This window comes from Panthera uncia, chromosome D1 (genome assembly GCF_023721935.1).
Source record: "Panthera uncia isolate 11264 chromosome D1, Puncia_PCG_1.0, whole genome shotgun sequence".
In the NCBI taxonomy this organism is placed as follows: domain Eukaryota; kingdom Metazoa; phylum Chordata; class Mammalia; order Carnivora; family Felidae; genus Panthera; species Panthera uncia.
The window spans coordinates 55459062-55478657 of record NC_064808.1 but is presented as its reverse complement, the minus strand read 5'-3'; the positions used below and the strand labels follow the sequence as shown (position 1 = coordinate 55478657).

At 38.0% G+C, this 19596-nt stretch overlaps 1 protein-coding gene and 1 pseudogene across 1 annotated transcript in view; one reads left to right on the top strand and one right to left on the bottom strand.

Annotated features, from left to right (window-relative positions):
* Positions 1-19596, bottom strand: part of POLD3 (DNA polymerase delta 3, accessory subunit) — a 55043-nt gene that overhangs the window by 16473 nt on the left and 18974 nt on the right. Inside the window, exons 4-9 of the mRNA XM_049652270.1 lie at positions 18206-18245; positions 16832-16964; positions 11111-11366; positions 9725-9797; positions 4842-5007; positions 2147-2253 (exon numbers count right to left, since the gene is read on the bottom strand). Of these exons, the coding sequence (XP_049508227.1) occupies positions 2147-2253; positions 4842-5007; positions 9725-9797; positions 11111-11366; positions 16832-16964; positions 18206-18245 (775 nt within the window). The remainder of the gene's footprint in view (positions 1-2146; positions 2254-4841; positions 5008-9724; positions 9798-11110; positions 11367-16831; positions 16965-18205; positions 18246-19596) is intronic.
* LOC125910992 (GTP:AMP phosphotransferase AK3, mitochondrial-like) lies at positions 18477-19264 on the top strand (annotated as a pseudogene).

Sequence of the window (19596 nt, the reverse complement as noted above, 5' to 3'; positions counted from 1 at the left end):
AGCCACACACTTGGGTATCTTCCTTTCAGGTGTCTTAGTCAAAGCATCTTGATAAATGACATGGAATAAGTATATAATGACAGCTCCTCTAGGATGCTCACAATGCCCTATCCCTACCTATTCCAAAGAGTCATTAAAAAAAAAAAACACAGCTCTGGTGGGACAATACCTCTATAGGATATCAGAGCTTATAAACTCCTACATGCAAGCATGACTGGTAGGATCTAACCCTATGGAAGAGTCAAAGATACACCTACATCATAGATTTAACTTCCTTGTACAATTTCTTAGGTCTGTTCATTTCTTTTGTATTACTGTCATCTGTATATATAAATGGCTTTCTCACTCATTTGTACATGTACAGTCACTGAGTTGCTTTCGGGGTGCCTCTGTTGTCATTTTCAATTCTTACAGAAATTTCTGGTAAGAGTAGAGCCTAACAAGTTTATTTTGTCCTTTACCAGCAGAACAGGTTCCTTTTCCTGCATTCATTATTCTTCTTTAATTTCTTTTAGCATCTGTTTGTTTGTTTTGTCATTCTACCTTCATCTGATGCTGAATTCCTTTGGAGTAGATTTGCCTGACCCCTCAAAATGTTTTATACCCATTATGGCATAAATTCATAGAGAATGGATTATAGAAACTCAAGCTTCTCACCACCGTTCTCAAAGCAGGGTAGAAGTCATCTGGTATAGCAGTTTGACCAAGGCATCTTTCTTGTTAGCCTCATCCTTTTTTTTTTTTAATTTTTTTTTTAATGTTTTATATTTATTTTTGAGACAGAGACACAGAGCATGAGCGGGGGAGGGGCAGAGAGAGAGGGAGACACAGAATCCAAAGCAGGCTCCAGGCTCTGAGCTGTCAGCCCAGAGCCCGACGCAGGGCTCAAACTCACGGACCTCGAGATCATGACCTAAGCTGAAGTCGGACGCTTAACCAACTGAGCCATCCAGGTGCCCCAGCCTCATCCTCTTTCTATAAACCTTCATTTACACAATTTGGGAAGAGATCTTGGCTCTTCGAACACCTGATATTCTTTGAAAAGGCATATGAATTTTCCAGGTAAGAATCTTGCCCTTATTCTGTTTATCTTAAAATAGAGCCCACAGCATAAAACTAGAAGGGTCCATAGTATCATTCCCTTTCAACAATGATACTATAGATTCTCAAACTTAGCATGTTTTTATTTATGTGGCGTGGAACACCATATCACCAACACCCTTGATACCTACAATATTACCTGTTTTAAAAGATTCACATGAAGGTAGCCAAAGGAATATCTCCATTTCATTTTTTAAAAAGAAAAGCTCTTCAGGGCACCTAGGCAGCTCAGTCAGTTAAGCTTCCGACTTTGGCTCAGTCGTGATCTCATGGTTCATGGGTTTGAGCCCCGTGTCAGGCTCTCTGCTGTCAGTGTGGAGCCTGCTTCAGATCCTCTGTCCTCTCTCTTTCTGCCTCTCCCCCGCTCACACTCTCTCTCTCAAAAATAACATTAAAAAATTAAAAAAATAAAAAAGTAAAAAATAAATTAGAAAAAGAAAAGCTCTTTGATAATATACATAATAATAATCCTTATTCTCTTTCCTTTTATGTTAGTTACTTTGTTAAATTACCAAAAAACAATGGTTCTGATCAAAAAGCGAAAGCAGACTCTAATGGTGCTATTGTTTATCTCTCAATACTAGAATTACTATTGTCATTGTGACCTGTAATAAATTACTTTTTAACTCCGTGAGCGTCAAAGTAAGAATTGACCCCTGCTATCAACTAAATGTTTGTGTTCCCCCAAAATTCATATTTGAAGCTCTAACCCCTAACGTGATGGTATCTGGAGGTGGGAGTCTTTGGGAGGTAATTAATGGAATCAGATTACCACCCTTATAAAAGATGCAAGAGAAACACTTTCTCTCTCTGCCATGTGAAGATATGGCAAGGAGATATCCTACAAACTAGGAAGAGAGCTGAGAGCTCTCACCAGGAACTACAATCAGGCAGTGCCTTGATTTTGGAATTCTCACCCTTTAGAACTGTGAACAGGACAAATTTGTCCTGCTTAAGCCATCCAGTCTATGGTACTTTTGCTATAACCCAAGTAACGGAGACAATGACAATAGCCAAAAATTAATAGCAACCTTTCATAGCCCACCTTCATCTTCACTGCTATCAGACTCAGGAAGTTTGATTCTTCTCCTCTTTTTCTTCATACTTTCAGTTTCTTTTGTCTCATCATCAGATAACTCCATTCGCTTCCCCCTGTTGCCATCCAGGAATAATTTAATCATGTTACACAAAATAAAAATATAAGTATGCATATGCTACTATGGGTCTTGCTTCATAACTCCTGGTCTTAATTCCAGAGGATAGAAGAGTCAAAGTAGACCAATAAGGATTCTTTTTAAGGATACTCTGCTGACCACAACTAAGTCATTTCATGGGGTGACCAGAATGAAACATTTTTCTAGCTCTCTATATAGCTCACTGGAAACTACTTACCAGCTCATCAATTATCATTACAAATTCCTTCTTACTTTTCCTACTGACCTTTCAATCATTCAACAAGCTTTAAATAAGCAGCTACTACATACACAGGCTTTTTGCTAAACACCGAGGATGCAAAGATGAAGAAAATACTGTTATCAAGAAGCTCTGGTGGGAGAAATAGATATAAACACCACCAAATGTAAGACAATGTGATAAATACTACTGGACAAATAAAATGTTATGGGACAAGACTCTTGTACGAAAACTAAAAACTAAGTGGAAATTCATCAGGTAAAAAAAGGGAGACAAATACTTTAAAGAGAAGAAAAAAAATGTGCAAAGGCATAGACATAAGACCTTAAGGTGATTCTAATGACATAATAAATAAAACCTAGACTCCATCTTAACGTAGTTAGCTCCTCTGGATACTCTATCACACTATTCAGATATGTATAAAATGTGGTTTTTATCTTCAAGTAACTTATTCCTTATGTAACTTTATAACTTATTTTTCTACCTCAAGCTAGTAAAAGACAAACCCCAAATAGGTAAAAAACAAACAAACAAACAAACAAACAAAAAACAACAAAAAAAGATAAAGAGCAGAAATTAATGAAATAAAACAGAAAAAAACTAACAAGGTTAAAAATTGTTATTTTGGGGCAAAACATTAATGAAATTGATAAACCCTTCTATAAGACTGATTAAAAAAAGACAAAACGGGTGCCTGGGTGGCTCAATCAGTTAAGTGTCCAACTCCGACTCAGGTCACAATCTCGCGGTTCCGTGCTGACCACTCGGAGGCTGGAGCCTGCTTTGGATTCTGTGTCTCCCTCTCTCTCTCAAAAATAAACATTAAAAAGAAAATTTAAAAAAATAAGACAAAACAACATATTACCAACACGAGGAATAAAAGAATAATCTGTAATGATAAGTACAGATTTTACAGATCCTCAAAGAATAAGGCTATAGGAGCTTTATGCCAATGAACTCAACAACTTAGATGAAATAAATTCCTTTAAAAACACAACCAAAACTGACCCAACAAGAACAAGAAAATTTGGATGACTCTATTTAAAGAAATCAAATTAATAAAATAAACTTCCCCACAAAGAAAACTTTGGGCTCAGGTTCACTGAATTTTATCAAACTTTTAAGAAAAAAAATAATACATATCTTGCACAAACTCAGAAAACACAGTTTTCTACTAATTCTATGAAGTTACATAACTTTGGTACTGAAATATAAAGACATTATCAGAAAAGTAAATAACTGGTCTATCAGCCTCACAGATGCAGTGGCAAAATATCCTTACAATATTAGCAAATAAAATCCAACAACTTATAGAAAGGATAACGTATCATGACAAAAAATTAGGTTTATCCCAAGAATGCAAGGTTGGTTTAACACTTAAAAGCCGATCAAGGTAATTCACCACACTAACAGAAATCCCAAAAGATCATCTCAATAAATGCAGAAAAAGCATCAGTCAAGATTCAGCACCCATCCATAAAAAAACAGAAAAGGACAGCCCCCATCTGGTAAAGGGCATCTACTTAAAACATACAGTTAACATCACACTCGGTAATGAAATACTGAACACATTCCTGACTATAACTGTCAACAATGAGTGTTATGCCCATGGGCTGGGGACATTTTAACATACCAATCTCACATATTCCTAGGAGGTAAGGCCCACTGGACAGAGCCTTGACCCTCTGAAACTTGAGCATTTTGTTGATGTTTTCTACTAGAGTAGCCCCAGCCTTGCTACAAAAGTCAAGTATTTCTGGGCCTATCAGTGCTGACAGTGTCTTTAGAATTTCTTTCAACAGACTAATTCCTACCAACTATGAGGTAGTGTCTCAAATTCCTGGATCCATTTTTAACAGCTTGTGTGCTTTTTATTTTCTTTTCTAATTACATTTTACCACTTGAAAAATAAACTCATTGATATAAAAAGAAAACAAAGAACTTTTTCTCTTAAATTTGACTGGAAATAGTAACCCCTCACTTGGCAATCTAAAGTGAAAAACAGACACAGACACAATCAGGCACACTTATGCCATGTCCACAAATTTAAAATGAAGTAAAGAAAAAAAAGGATAATCGATTTAGTTCAATGGGGCCCAAAAAACTGGATTTGGGCTCTAAACCATCTACACTGGCTGTTCCACAGTTCTACTTCCCTAGATAAGCTACTGAGCTTCTCTCTTCATTTTGGTTATACAGCTGTATCCCTACGGCATTAAGTAGGATTTAGTACTCAACTGAAAACTGCCCACTGTCAATAAGCCCAAACAGACCTTCTCACCCCCAGCAGAGACACTCTTCCCTCACAGGCAACAAAATTTTCCTACCTTTTTTTTTCCTTCTGCTGCATCTTAACAGGCTCTGCTTTTTTGCCGGGTTTCTTCAGGCCTGTAGGGGCTGCCAGCTTTGGTTCAGTGACAGACACTGGAGGTTGCTCCACTATTTTCTCTTCTTTCACTGCTTGTTCTGAATCCAAATTGACTTTAAGTTTACCTACAAATATAGTATAATAGATAATATATAACCTCATCGTGCAATGTCAATCTACTATTCCTCTGATAGTCGACTAAGTGCCAAGTAATTGGTTAGGAGCAGGGGGCTAAAGGGATAAAAAAAACAGTCCCTGTCCTAACAGAACTCATGGTCTAGTCAGAGAACATTTCTCCTTTCCAACTACCACTCTAGCAGTAACTGTTTTCATCTCTGCCTCTTGCTAATCCTTCATTATATCACAACTCCCAGGCCAAATAATAGTAAAAGCAGGGCTTAGAAAAAGCAAATACAACTATATGAGGTATCATCATTCTCATTTATACATCACTTATTAGATGAGAAAATTAAGAGTCTGAGAGATAAAAGACGTTTCCCGAGTATACAGTTTACAAATAGTGACAACAGAAATTCGTACCAAAATCTTATTTCCTATTCCATTCTATCTTCTTAAACCTGGATACTCTTATCATCTCAGTATTATCTTAATTATATAATTAAAAGACTACTTTGGAATGAGAAAAGTTTGATGCAAACTTTTTCACTCAGGATAAGTTACCTAAAAGTCAATCTTCTCTGTAAAAACTGAATATTTATGAGATTACTGTAAGGATTAAAAGGGATTAGTATGTGAGGTTGTATGGCTTACCCAAGGTAACACTGACAGAAAAGGTTGAGAGACAGGATTTGAACCTAGGTCAGTTTAACTCCTCAAAATCCCTACCTCTTTCCCTACACCAAGCTGCAACTACTATGCCATGCAGAGGATTAAAAAATGCAAGCAGGATGGGCCTAGCCATCTGAGAAATCATAGAAGAATAGCCTTCGTGCTATATTCAGTGACAGTTTTTTTCAAGAAAAGTCATAAAATACTCTTAGCTGTGAACAGCATGAGGCTCTTCAATAAGTAGCTTTGGTTATATGTAAAATGGCTAAAACCAGCTACAGGGTAGGAAAAAGACCAATTGATAGCTTAGCCTTGGCCATTACACACGGCTTAGTATAATTTATAAACAAAGTATATTCTTTGAAAGAATAGATGATGGATAAAAGTATAACATGCAGCTTGTTTATACTTTATTTTTTGAAGACTTGACTGAGAAATCTGGTGGAATCCACCAGAGAATGGAGGCATTTTCTCTTGCCTTTTCAAAACTGTTGTTCTCAAGTATCAGTACTTCTCAAGTTTTTCCACCAAATAGTACAGGAGAGTAAACATGTATCTCTAGGGGGTCCAGAGTCAGTAACTGATTCCCAAAAAACCAGTTCTCTGAAGCTGCATGTATATCCTTAAAGTTTATGCAAAATTTGCATTGTTACAGAATTTATATCATATTGACAGCAACTGTTTTAAAATTATATAATAGGGGCGCCTGGGTAGTTCACTTGGTTAAGTGTCCAACTCTTGATTTTGACCAGGTCATGATCTCACAGTCATGAGATCTATCCATCGATCGAGCCCCACGTCAGGTTATGCACTGGGTGGGAAGTCTGCTTGAGATGCTCTCTCTCTCTCCCTTTCCCTCTGCCCCTCCCCCACTCTCTCAAAAAAAGAATAAAATAAAATAAAATAAAATAAAATAAAATAAAATAAAATAAAATAAAATAAAATAAGTAAAATAAATAAAATAATTAGGAGGAAAAACCTCCAAGTATTTCCTACCTCACTCTTGGGGTAAGGAAAGCAAGGCTATTGCATACAGTCTACCAATTTCAGGAAACTGATCTTAATTAAAATACCAGTGACCAAAGAGATTCAGCATCCAGAGTTTTCACTCTGTCGTGGTTTCACAGTATTTGGGGAACTCCGAATTATTTACATATGCAGCTACAAATGGCCAATTAGCTGGTAAAGAGGCAGCTCATTGCAACACTTTCATACTGTTAAGGAAAATTTAACCACATTTTCTTTTTTTCTGAATGATCAAATCATTTGTATCACTGACTAATTAAAAGCATCTCCTTTTTATACTCAAAATATGAAACACCTTTAGAAGCAAGATACAGATGATGACTTTTTAATTTTGTCACCAATGCTGTAATTTTTTTCACATATGGAGCATTACGGTTCTTGTTAATGAGATAATTCATATGCCAGAAAATTTATCCTTTTAAAGTATAAAATTCAGTGCTTTGTAATTGTGCAAATATCAACACTATCCAATTTTAGAACATTTCCATCACCCCAAAATAAACCCTGTATCCATGAGCAGTCACTCCCCAATCCCAACCTAGCCTGTAACACTAGTCTACTAATCTACATTGTCTCTAGATTTGCCTATTCTAGACATTTTGTATAAATAAATTTATATAACAGGTGGCCTTTTCTGTCCAGCTTTTTTCATTTCACATATTTCAAGATTCATCCATGTTATAGTTCAAGGACTCATTCCTTTTTTGGCTCAATAATATCCTATTGTGTGGTTATATCACATTGTGTTTATCCATTCATCAGACGATGGACCCTTGGGTTGTTTCACCTTTTTGGCTATTATGAATAATGTTGCTATGAACATTTGTGTACAATTTTTTATGTGGACATACAGTTTTAATTCACTCGAGTAGATATGTAGGAGTGGAAGCACTGGATAATTAACTTTTTGAAATACTACTATACTGTTTTTCAGAGCAAGCACATTATTTTATATTCCCCACAGCAGTATATGAGGGCTTGACTTCTCCACATCCTTGCCAACACTTGTTATTGCCCAGCATTAAATTTTAAATGTTTCAAGTCTCCTCAACTCTTTTCATCCAACTCTCTTCACTTTTATCACAATGATCTTGTCATGTCTCAAATACAATAAAAATATTTATCATTTTACTTTTTTCTTTAATGTTTATTTTTGAGAGAGAGAAAGAGAGAGGGGGACAGGAGATCTGAAGCAGGCTCAGCACTGATAGCACAGAGCCCCTCGTGGAGCTTGAACCCATAAACCATGAGATCATGACCTGAGCCAAGTCAGACACTTAACCCACTAAACCATTCATCCGATAAAACATTCATCATTTTACTCTAAACATTCATCCTTGAAAAAATGTTAGATAAATCAACTTTAGAAGCCATTCTTTTTAGTAGGTAAGTATTTAATTCTTTTATTTTATCCAGTTTCCCTACTCCTTCTATCACTGTCTGCCTAGCAATTAAAATAATTAACTGTTTTATTCTTTATTGATTTGTCTGTCTCTCACAGTAGAATATAAGGACCATGAAGGCTGAGACCTTGCTTGTCTACATTTCCTCCACTGTATCACCATGTATAATAGTTGCAAGTACACAGTACTTGCTCAATAAATATTTCTGAAATAAACACATGAATAAATAAGTATATACTTCTGTATAGCTTGATTTTTTTTTTTTTACAACTAGCGAATATTCACAGCTTATATATTTTAGAAATAATAAAATTTTTTAAATTCACTGGTTACAAATGCATAAGAAAACAAAACAAAAATAAAAACGTGGACCTAAAAGTCACCAAGGAACCACACACACTCTGATTGGGTTCAGTGGACCAGTACCAGCCATGCAGGCCAGTGACATTAGCACTATCTATTTTCACAGAAGTAGGGAGCCCTCCTTGTGCATTCTGCCTGCAACAATACAACACGCTTCCCAATAACCTGAAGTATCAAATTTTCTACATACTTTCAAAAGACAAAAACCTTCTCTGATGGATTTTATGGCAAATAAACACTATCTACCCCAACGCCTCCTCCAACCACTAATCCGACCATCACAGGAAAGCAGAATTCTGACTAATTTTTCTTGCACAAGCATGTAACAAAACACCTTCCCACAAGATCTTTGTAAAACTGATGCTCCAAGAAAGTGTGCCATAATTGTCCTGTGGCTCCTGAATGCTTTCTGGTATTATGCCACATAACCCTTAGGGGAGGTGTACTTGGTATGAGAAGTATGAAAATACGTGACTACTGGTTCTTTCCATATGAAAGAATTCTAATTAAAACAAAATTTTTAAGGGCATCTGGATGGCTCAGTCTGTTAAGCTTCTGACTTTGGCTCAGGTCATGATCTTGTTCATGAGTTTGAGTCTCACATCAGGCTCTGTGCTGACGGCTTGGAGCCTGGAGCCTGCTGCTGGTTTTCTCTCTCTCGCAAAAATAAAAATACTAAAAAAAATTTTTTAAATAAAGGAAATTTTGCTTTCTCAAAAAGTATTATTTTTAAATGGCTACAATCACCTGTGCCCTTCTAATTCATACTGAGGTCTAGTTCATTAACATGCATAATCTGTAAAAAATAACTATAGAATGTCAAAAAGATTTGTTTTTGCAACCCCTTGGGAGACAGAGGTAATAATTAATAATGGTCACACGAGGCAAACTGACCCCAGCATCTAGGATATTAACCTCAACACTATGCTGTTTAACCAAGCAACCTCCCTTCTATTTTATCACCCATTTTCAAGAGCCCTATGAAACAAAAAATTGTCTTTTCAAGGCAGGAAGTAAAAACAGGAATAGTAAACTACCCCCCCAAGGTAAACTGAACTCAGCTCACCCGTTAAAATCCACTGTTCCAGTTGGGTTACTTCCATTCAATATATTGGTCAGTAGACTGCAAATTTATGTTAGGATGCAGCAAGTCTACATGGTACACCAGATGGGTAAAAACTGGGTTAGGTGGCTTTCCCCTCAAATATGTTATTATATTACCATTCATGTATTAATCAAAGGAAGGTAAAAACATGCTTACTCATAGCAGCTTTTCCAAAAAAATTGTTCATCACATTCCCTTTCCCTGGTGCCTTGTTGCCTGCAGAAGATACCTAGAAGCAGAAAACACGTATGATTTTTTTTTAGCGTCTAGGCTGTTCTTCAAGTCGGAGTCTCAAACAATCTCTTCAATTGCAGGGCACATTGTCACGATGGCACAGTCCCTATATAATCATGCCAAAATGTGTCAGCGTGAGATTCAAGAACCAATCCACACCAGAGTATCTGATGTTAATCTCCAAAGCTTAGTTACTCATAGTTCTTACAGAATTATTACCCATGAATGTGTCTAAACTTTGAGTATATTGAAAAACTGCTTAGTTTGATAGAATTAAAACAGATCAGAGGCAGTATGATACACAACAAGGGAACCTCCAAAATGTTACATTTGTTATTATCAGAAGTGGATTTGAATTCTGGTTGTGCCATGTAATAGCAATCTGATATCCAGGCAATTAGCCCTTAGTTTCACCACCTACAAAATGGAGATCTCTTCCTCACAGAATAGTTAGGAGGATTTAAGCAAAGATCCAAACTACTGGCACACAGTAGTTCTATAAATGTTAGGGGTTTTCCCTCCACTCCCCTCTCCTTTTCCAAAGCAGAGGCCAAAAATCACAATGATGGTAATAACAATAATAATGATAATTATGGGGTGCCTGGGTGGCTCAGTTGGTTAAGCGTCTGACTTCAGCTCAGGTCACGATCTCCTGGCTCGTGACTTCGAGCCCCGCATCAGGGTCTCTGCTGAGCCCACTTCTGATCCTCTGTCCCCCTCTCTCTGCCCCTCCCTGACTCATTTTCTCTCTCAAAAATAACTAAACCTTAAAAAATAACAATAATTATGCTTTTCTGGAGTATTTTTTAATAGTTTTTAATGAGACTTTTCTTAAGTCAATGCACTTAAGTTAGTTCAGATGTATGAACAATAAATAAGGGAAGCGATGAGGAAAAAAACAAGAAAAATTCATAAAACAGAATGAGAATGTTAAATACACTAGGAAGAAAGGCATACATGGCAAAGCTCAGAATATAAGATGTTCCCAAAATGACATATTGCTAATATACGATTCCTGGCACTTTATGGTTTTCAAGTGTTCTCACATGCATGATTTCAATTGGCTTGCAAAACAATCTTGTGATGTGCACAGGACCATTTTACAGAAGAATCCAAAGCTTGGTGAGAAGCATTTTCAAAAGAAAAAGGACAATTTCAGACGAGAATATCAAGAATTAAAGGATTCAGACCACAATGGAAAAACTAGACTATATTATTATATATTGGAACCTTATGTGATTAAACTATAATGCTCTTCTAGTTACACATTCTGAGCTAAAAAGACATCTTTAAACTTATGTTTGTTACCTCTTTAGCCTCTGTTTTGGTTTCCTTGTTGGCTTCTTGGGTTTTAGAAGCAGCTTTAGAGGCAAACATTCCCATTATTCCCTTGGGCTGCTGTAAAATCTGTTTGGAGGTAGGTGGACTATGACCATTGGTTGTCAACTCATTATTGGCTTGTGTCTCACTTGATACTTGAAGATCTGACTGCTCAAACTTTTCGGAAGATGAGGATTCAGCAGGAGCTCTGGGAACTGCAGCTGCACATTGTATGGCACTAAACCTGAAGTTGGAAATGTTACATTAATTTCAAAGTCTTGCTTCTTCCACATAATACTTTCTACCTCTAACACTATTAAATTAGAAAAGTTTAGAACTAAAATGGATTTAGAAATTATTTTGTGCAGGGGTGGCTGGGTGGCTCGGTCGGTTAAGCGTCTGACTCTTGATTTCGGCTCAGGTCATGATCTCACTGTTCGTGAGTTTGAGCCTGGCCACGGGCGCTGTGCTGGCAGTGTGGAGCCTGCCTGGGATTCTGTCTCCTGTCTCCCTCTCTCTCTGTCCTTCCCTTGCTTGCTCTCTCTCAAAAATAAATAAAAACTCTAATTTAGATAGAGAAAAAAGTATTGGAGAGATGTTGAGAGACTTGTCCTAGATTATACATCTAGTCAGTAACGGAACCAGGACTGGAATCTGAGGTCTTCTACCATACCATATTGAACATCTTACTTTTTTGAAGAAAGCACCCCAATTCAAAACAGTAAGAATATATCAAAAAATAACAAAAGATTAGTAATGTCAACATCCTTGGGAAATCAAATGGTTATCTCTTGTGTTTAAAGACCTTCACCTTACAGAGCTACGTATGCAATAAATATTGACTGAACCAAAATTACGAGCTTTAAATATTAATAAAATTCCTGGCAACTCTCCTGGCCAGAGTGGGTCATGCTTTAAAATAAGGAAGAAGCTGGGAACAGAGCCACTGGCTCCTATGACCTGTGGTCCTTTATTGTCATTTGTTAAAAATTTCTAATAACACCCACTAACAGCACCAGACAAGTATGCCCAAAGCCAAGTGAAGAAATGTGGAACGGTATGCATGGCATATTAAAGGGAGCATTCATCTCTTCTATAATCATCGTAGATGTGCCTTGTTCACACAAATCCCAGTTGTGCTTAAAGCAAAGTTCCTCAACTTTTCTGACAAAGAAAAACATTTTATTTCCCCCAGTCTTTAGCTTACTGGGAGTAGGTGAGAGCTCCTTGGAGGTAGGGAAGGATACTATTCATCTTTTGTATTTTAGGTACCCAGTACAAGGCCTGGCACATAGAAATACGTGTGAAAGAATGAGAGAACTGAAGTCCCTGGAAGTGAGGCTTCTGGTTTCTCTCCCTTCTTTAATGTATCACCTCCACTTGAGGTGGGAAAAGTTAAGAAAGAAACTATGTGGTAATAGTAATCATTCGAGAGATCAACCAGGCACAACTTCTAGATTAACTGGCCTAAGAAAAAAGTCCCTGATACATCATTTAATTTCAGAAGTAACCTTAGACTGAGCAGCCCTAAAGCTGAGTCTATAGCTCCAAAATCTTCCCCTGATTTATTAGAGTCCACTTCAGAAAACCCCACACTAACACAAATATTTTGTGCATCAGAGTTAAGAACAGACGGAAATCATTTCCTTGTACCCACTAGTCTTCCTCTCTGGCCTTGCAGTGCTTCCGTGTACACAGAAAAAAGCAATGGTTTATTTCATTGTCAACATCTGAAGTTGGCCCTGAAACAACTCTTTCTCCATTTGGTCTACATTCCACACCTTAGGGTCAGGACCAGAACTGGCAATAAGGAAGAGACCAAGTTAGGCTGGGAACATGTCCGAAGAGAGAAGAATCTGCTCAGTCCTAAAATTTCAACTTTCTTCCTGTCACAGCACTTCTTAAAACACACGAAACAATGAGTCAGATTTCAGTTGGCCCATAATTCTCAAGGGCAATTACAAACTTCTTTATTGGAGATAAATTCTTCACATTTCTACCCATTATACTTTAAGTATTTAAGTAAGGTTTCATTAAAGTGCTTCCTATTACCACATTTCTACTTTGCCATGTTTACTTTAGTGGTCCCTGAGTAAATATCATTTTGAACTTCTGAGTCCCCTTTACTCCTGTTTGTCTACTCGGATACAATAGAAGAACTGATTTTTAGAGCTTGACATGCCACAAATAGATTTTAATACAGATTATTTTTGAAATCTAATAGTACAATTTACATAAACCTATCAGGATATTCATCTTTTCTTGTAGTCCTTCCTTAAGAAACACCACTTATCAGGGTGCCTGGGTGGCTCAGTTGGTTAAGCATCCAACTTCGGATCATGACTCAGGTCATGATCTCACAATTTGTGGCTTCAGGCCCTGCATCAGGCTCTGTGCTGACAGCTCAGAGCCTGGAGCCTGCTTCGGATTCTGTGTCTCCCTCTCTCTCTGCCCCTCCCCCACTCATGCTCTGTCTCTCTTTCAAAAATAAACACTAAAAAAATTTTAAAAACCCCACCACTTATTACTCTAGCTATAGAATTATATTTATTTATTTAATAAATATTTGTGTACCTATTAAGGTTTGAGCAGTAGAGTAAAAGAACTAATGTCTATCATCAATTCACTCAACAGTTACTTACTAAATGCTTACCATTTGCCAGGCACCATTTTTTGGTCACAAAATAGACACAATCCCTGTTCTCATGGAACTTACAGAAACTATGTTTGGCAAGTCTCTATTTCTCCTCAAGGACCTGGCTGTATCAGTTACCCCATCTCCCCCAGTAGCTTCAATCATTTCTTCTCTTATGGCTCTTTCTGAATAGTACAAGTTCAGGGCATTCTCAACAATGTATATATTCTCTCTCAGTCTCAAATCCTCTTTAGCTACCTCTCTCTTTCTCCATTTTACAGTCCAATTTCCTGAAAAGACTTGTCCATTTTTGCTGTCCCACTTTATCATGCTCCCATTTACTCAGTTCACCAGATTCTGGCCACTCCATGGAAAAGCCTCTCACCAAGGCCATCACTAAATCCAATGGACACTTTTCAGTTCCTATTCTACTTTGCTTCTCAGTAAGATATGATATTGCCAATCAGTCCCTACCTCTTAAAACTCTTTCCTTGCTTTTAGAGCCCCCTATATTCTCGTGATTTTCCTCTCATCTCTGGCTGCTCCCATTTAGGCTCCTCTTCTCTTGCCCATCCCTTGAAAAGTGGCTATCTTTAAATAGCGCTTACTACGTACCAAACACTATTCTAAGTGTTTTATATATATTCATTCATTTACTCCTCAATAACCTGTTGAGCTTTGTACCATTGTTAGCTTCATTTTACTGATGAGACGGAGGCACAGAGAGGTTCAATAATTTGCTTAAGGTTATACAGCTAGTAACCATGGCCTCGAGTTTTACTTTCTGCCCTCCTTCATTCTACGCATTCTCTGTGAATGACTGTATCTACTGCTGTGTCCCAATTAATTACCTATTTTCTCTGATTCCAAAATCTCTATCTTCATGCCAGATTTCTCTTCTTAGCTCTAGACTCATCTATCTATTGCATGGACATCTTCACTTGGACTCCCCACAGGCTTCTCAAACTCAACATGTCCAAACCCAATTCACCATTTTCCTTCTCCCCGCAAGCTTACTCCTCCCCACATATTCCCTTTCTTACTGATAACACCATCACCCAATTCAGCCACCAAGTCAGATATACGGTTATCATCCTTAACATCATGAACACTCCCACCCAGCCACATACACACACCTGGTCTCCAAGCGTGACAACATCCAGGTTTTGACAGCATGACTCTTTAACCTTCATACCTCTTCACCCTCAATACAACTACTATACTTCAGATAACTGTCATCTCCACCCTGAATCACTGCAACATCTCTCTTCACTGATGGCTTTGTCTCCCGATTATTCCCTTCTGATCGATGTTCACCATCTTATTGCAGCCAAGTGATCTTTTTTTTTTTTAATATTTATTTTTGAATGAGAGGAAGAAAACAAGCACAAGCAGGAGAGGAACAGAGAGAGAGGGAGAAAGAGAATCCCAAGCAGGCTCTGCGCTTTCAGCACAGAGCCGGATGTGGGGCTTGATCCTACAAACCATGAGATCATGACCTGAGCCAAAATCAAGAGTTGGACACTTAATTGACTGAGCCACCTGGGTGCCCCAAGTGATCTTTCTATAAATGCAGCTCTGATCATTTCACCCATCTGCTTCAAAATCTTCAGTGGCTCCCCAGTGCCCTCAGAATAAAGTCGAAACTCTTTAACCTACTAGTCAAAGTGTACACTGTGAGTCCTACTTTAGTCTTATATTTCATTATTTCCTACCTCTCAGTCTAAGTCCAGCCATAGAAAATGACTTTGGTTCCACACAAGCACCATGTTTCCTCACAGTTCTGTCCTCACTCTTCTACTTCTCCTTTTACTGGCTACTTCTACTTGGGCCTTAAGGCCTTGACTTAAATGTCACACCCTCTAGGAAGCCTTCTCTCTTTTGCCTCATCACTCCACCCCACCCAAAAGTGAGGGATGAGTGTCTGTGGGAAATCAAATAGCTATGTCCTGGGTTAGGCGATTATAAGGAAAGCATGCATTCTCCTAACCCAGGACATAGCTATTTGATTTCCCACCTATCCCCCTTTTTTGTTTGAAGAATCTTCTTGCTCATGGGAGTTGAGGAGGGTAATCAGTCATTGTTCATGACGTCTTGAGGAGGCCACTACGGTGGAGATCACTCAGAGGGCTATGAGAAGAGCAGGCCAGAAAGCAGTGTTCTGCTTTGCAATGCGTTCCCTATAATCTCCTAACACAGGCCCTAGCTATTTGATTCCCCACAAATGCCCCCCAAATAGCCTCCCTCAGTATTACTCCTATTATAGCACTGTCACGCTATAATGTAAGTGTTTACCATAGGACCATTAGTTCCATAAGCAGGTACTGGGCCATATTCACTCTACAGTGTGTGGCATGTCATAGGTACTCATCAGAACTTTGTGGAATGAATTCAAATGATCTCACTTAGTACCTATCAAAGTAGTAGGTGCTTAATATGTCTGGGGAACTGATTTGAACTCTTAATACAACCCCACAAAGTAGGTATTACTATTTAAAAATTTTAAAATGAATTTAATTTAAAAATGAAAAAGCCAAAACTCAAAGAGTTTAAGTAATTGGCCCAAAACCACCAGGCTATTAAGCAGCAAAGCCACAACACAAGCCTGTGCATTATGGTCCATCACCTCACTGAAAACGATATAAAGTACAAAAACAAACAAGATGTGATCCTGGCTGTGGAAGATCAACTGCTTTTGGATGGAAGGTAGAGGGATAACAAATTAGAAATATTTTTGAAGGACGTTTACACTGGTTCCTGAAAAATGGGTAGGATTCAGACAAGCAGAGACTGGGGTAAGGGAGTAATGAGGGGGCACAACAAACATTTCTGGTGGCGGTGACAGGATAAATACATGAGAAATAGATTTATGGGGAGTCCACTGGGGTTTTCAATATGGGTTGTGGCTGCTATTTTTCACCTTATGATGTACTAATAAAACCAGGCATGTGTCTTACTGCAAGATAAATGGGGTTTTACTAGACTTGGCATTCACTCTTAAGAGGCAGCCACTGTGTAAACATCTTACAAAATCAATTCGTAAAGAAGCCCACAAGGAACATTAAGGAGCTCACTTGCTGCAGTTCTGCAAGTTGCTTTTAAGGATGTCATAGTCGGTATTGAACAGAGGCCCACTGTCCTTTAGCATGGCTTTCTGGATGCTGTACACATGGATGCTGGCAGTCACAGCTAGCTTGGACTTCACTGCTACAAGTCAACAGGAAAAGCAGTCTGTTAATACACAAACTTCATAGCATGTGGGGACTTTAACAAGAAACCCTTCTGCATTAAAACCATTTGCAATCTGTGGTGGTCCAAAAAGCCCTAAAAGGCCAAAGAGTCACATACACAGTATAACATCAACTCTTTTTTCTATAACGGGGACATAATGACAAGGTAGGTAGTGGTGAGTCAGTCCTAAGTACCACACCTGTGAGGGTATCACTCATCCAATGGACATTCGGTAAACATTAATGAATGATTGATGATGACTATGATGTTTTAGGGTTTTTTTTTTTTTTTTCAGTCAGGGAAGAATCTTTAGCATATAACTGAAGAATAATTTCTACCTGAGAAGACTCAATTATGTAATTCAATTTTTGTGCAGACAAAGCAACTCTATAACAAAAATACTAACCAGATAAGTCTGCAGAGGAGAAACATAGAAGAACATCACAAGAACAAATGTTAGATTCCACGAAGAAAGGGAATGTGCTTGAGTCTCCAGCACGTAGCACAGAGCCTGACAGAGTATAAATACTCATGATGTATCTACTGAATGAATAAATCTCACTTTGCCTACCACTGTGGGAATTCACAAAGAAAAAAGTGGACATCTCCACCACCCTAAATACCTCAGAGTTCTTTTGTAAGAAAATGACACCACTGGTGGGAGTCTTTATATAGGAAGTACAACAGTACAAGTTTTGTCTTGAGACAAAGGTCCAGATCATGTGGACCCTGTCATAAAATTCCTTTGAACTGGATTTTTAAATAGAACCATAGCATTAATAATTTTGAAATGGGAAGATAAATTTAATTTAGAAGTTCTATTAAATCTTTCTGACCTTGGAAAAGCAATCTTTAATTTTCTTCCTAAAAAACTGTCCTGGAACACAAAACAGTATTTAGAGACTACTGTCTTTTTACAGTTGATGAGGTGTTCCACATGTTATTCATGATAGTTTTTTTGCAAGAATCACATGAGCTTTGAAATCCTGTGATAAAAGTGCTTTATAAATGTCAGCAGCTACTGGTCTTAAAAATGGGAAGTTAGGCAGATGTGGTATCCTATTTTAACATGTTTCAGAAACTACTAATAAAAGGAATATTCAGCTCTTCAGTTAAATAGCTAAATATAATTGTATGCAGATGCTAGGGGCAGATTTTTTCTGTACCTACATTGATCCCAAAAGAGGAAAATCTTGCTAAGTTGCTAAAACACTTACCTTCCAATTTATCTTCTCTCACTACTGCAACCTTGTGGCACTGTAAGGAAATAACATCTCATTAGTGTTTAAAGTAGTAGTACAACTTCCAATTTGAAAGTTTCTTTGCTGATAATTCAATTGCACCTTGATGTGAAATTACGAACATTAGGTACCCATAAAAATCTGTATTACAGTTTCATAAAGTCAGGCTTATTTTTTAACTTAAGCTGTTTACTTTAAAACTTCATCAGGTTAAGGAAAGTGATAGAATATACATAACAACAATACAATGAAAAACCAAACAAATGGCAGCCCTCAGCTCACAGTGCTGCCAGCCCACAGGTCCCAAACCACAGAACAGGGTGAGCATGCAACCAGGCCAAAGCCCCCTTTCTGTGCAGCCCGGGCCTCCTGAACGCAGTGATCATGGTGGCACTGAGCTCGGGCAAGGTGTGTCATCGCACATCACAAAATACTTTGAGCTGAAGCCCCTCTCCCACAGGGACCCACTCTGAGACAATGGGCTTGGGACACAGAAATTGGTTAGCCAAGACTTTCACTAAATAAGGGAAGCTCATTTCAGACAATGTCATGACTCAGCTTGGCTCTTCGTGAGCTGAAAAATCTCACCCAACATAGCTGGGTATTAGATAGTTTTCCAAGGACACTTCCACAAGCAGAAGCCCTGGATCGTTTATCAGATAGACATGGTGATTAATCTGAACATGCCCTTTGAGGTCATTAAACAACACCTCACTCCTTGCTAAATTCATCCATCTAGCCACCCGGTCTACAACATCAAATTCATCCCTCCCAAAACCGTGATGATCTGACTGGAGCACCTATCATCCAGTGTGAGAATAACAGACCAGAAATGGTTCTCAAGAGATGGAAGGCTTACAAAACCCAAATAGAACTGGTCCTGGAATATTACCTACCAGACAAAAGGGGTGTAGGATACATTCTCCACAACAGAAACTGATAAGATCTGGCCCTATGTATATGCTTCCCTACAAACAAAAGTTCCACAAATGAACCAGAAAGCATCAGTTACTTCATGAGGAAAATCGCATTTACCTAGTAAGATGAGCAGAAGCTCCTCATCCATGCATTTAGAAGCTCCTTATCCTAAGACTGGCATGTATGAATTCTTTGAGAATTCTATTAGTTTCATTTCTACTGATTTTATCTGGAAATTAAGGATGTGTCAAATGAGTGAAATATGAAGATTCATCTTTTGAAATTATCTAGTGTTTTATCCAGTAATCTGTGGGTGTGCAATTGAAAAACATCAGAAATGTCTAAACTTAAAAAAAAAAAAAGTTTTTAATGTTTTTTTAAGTTTATTTATTTTTGAGAGAGAGAGACAAAGCACCCATGCATGAGGTGGGGAAGGGCAGAGAGAGAGG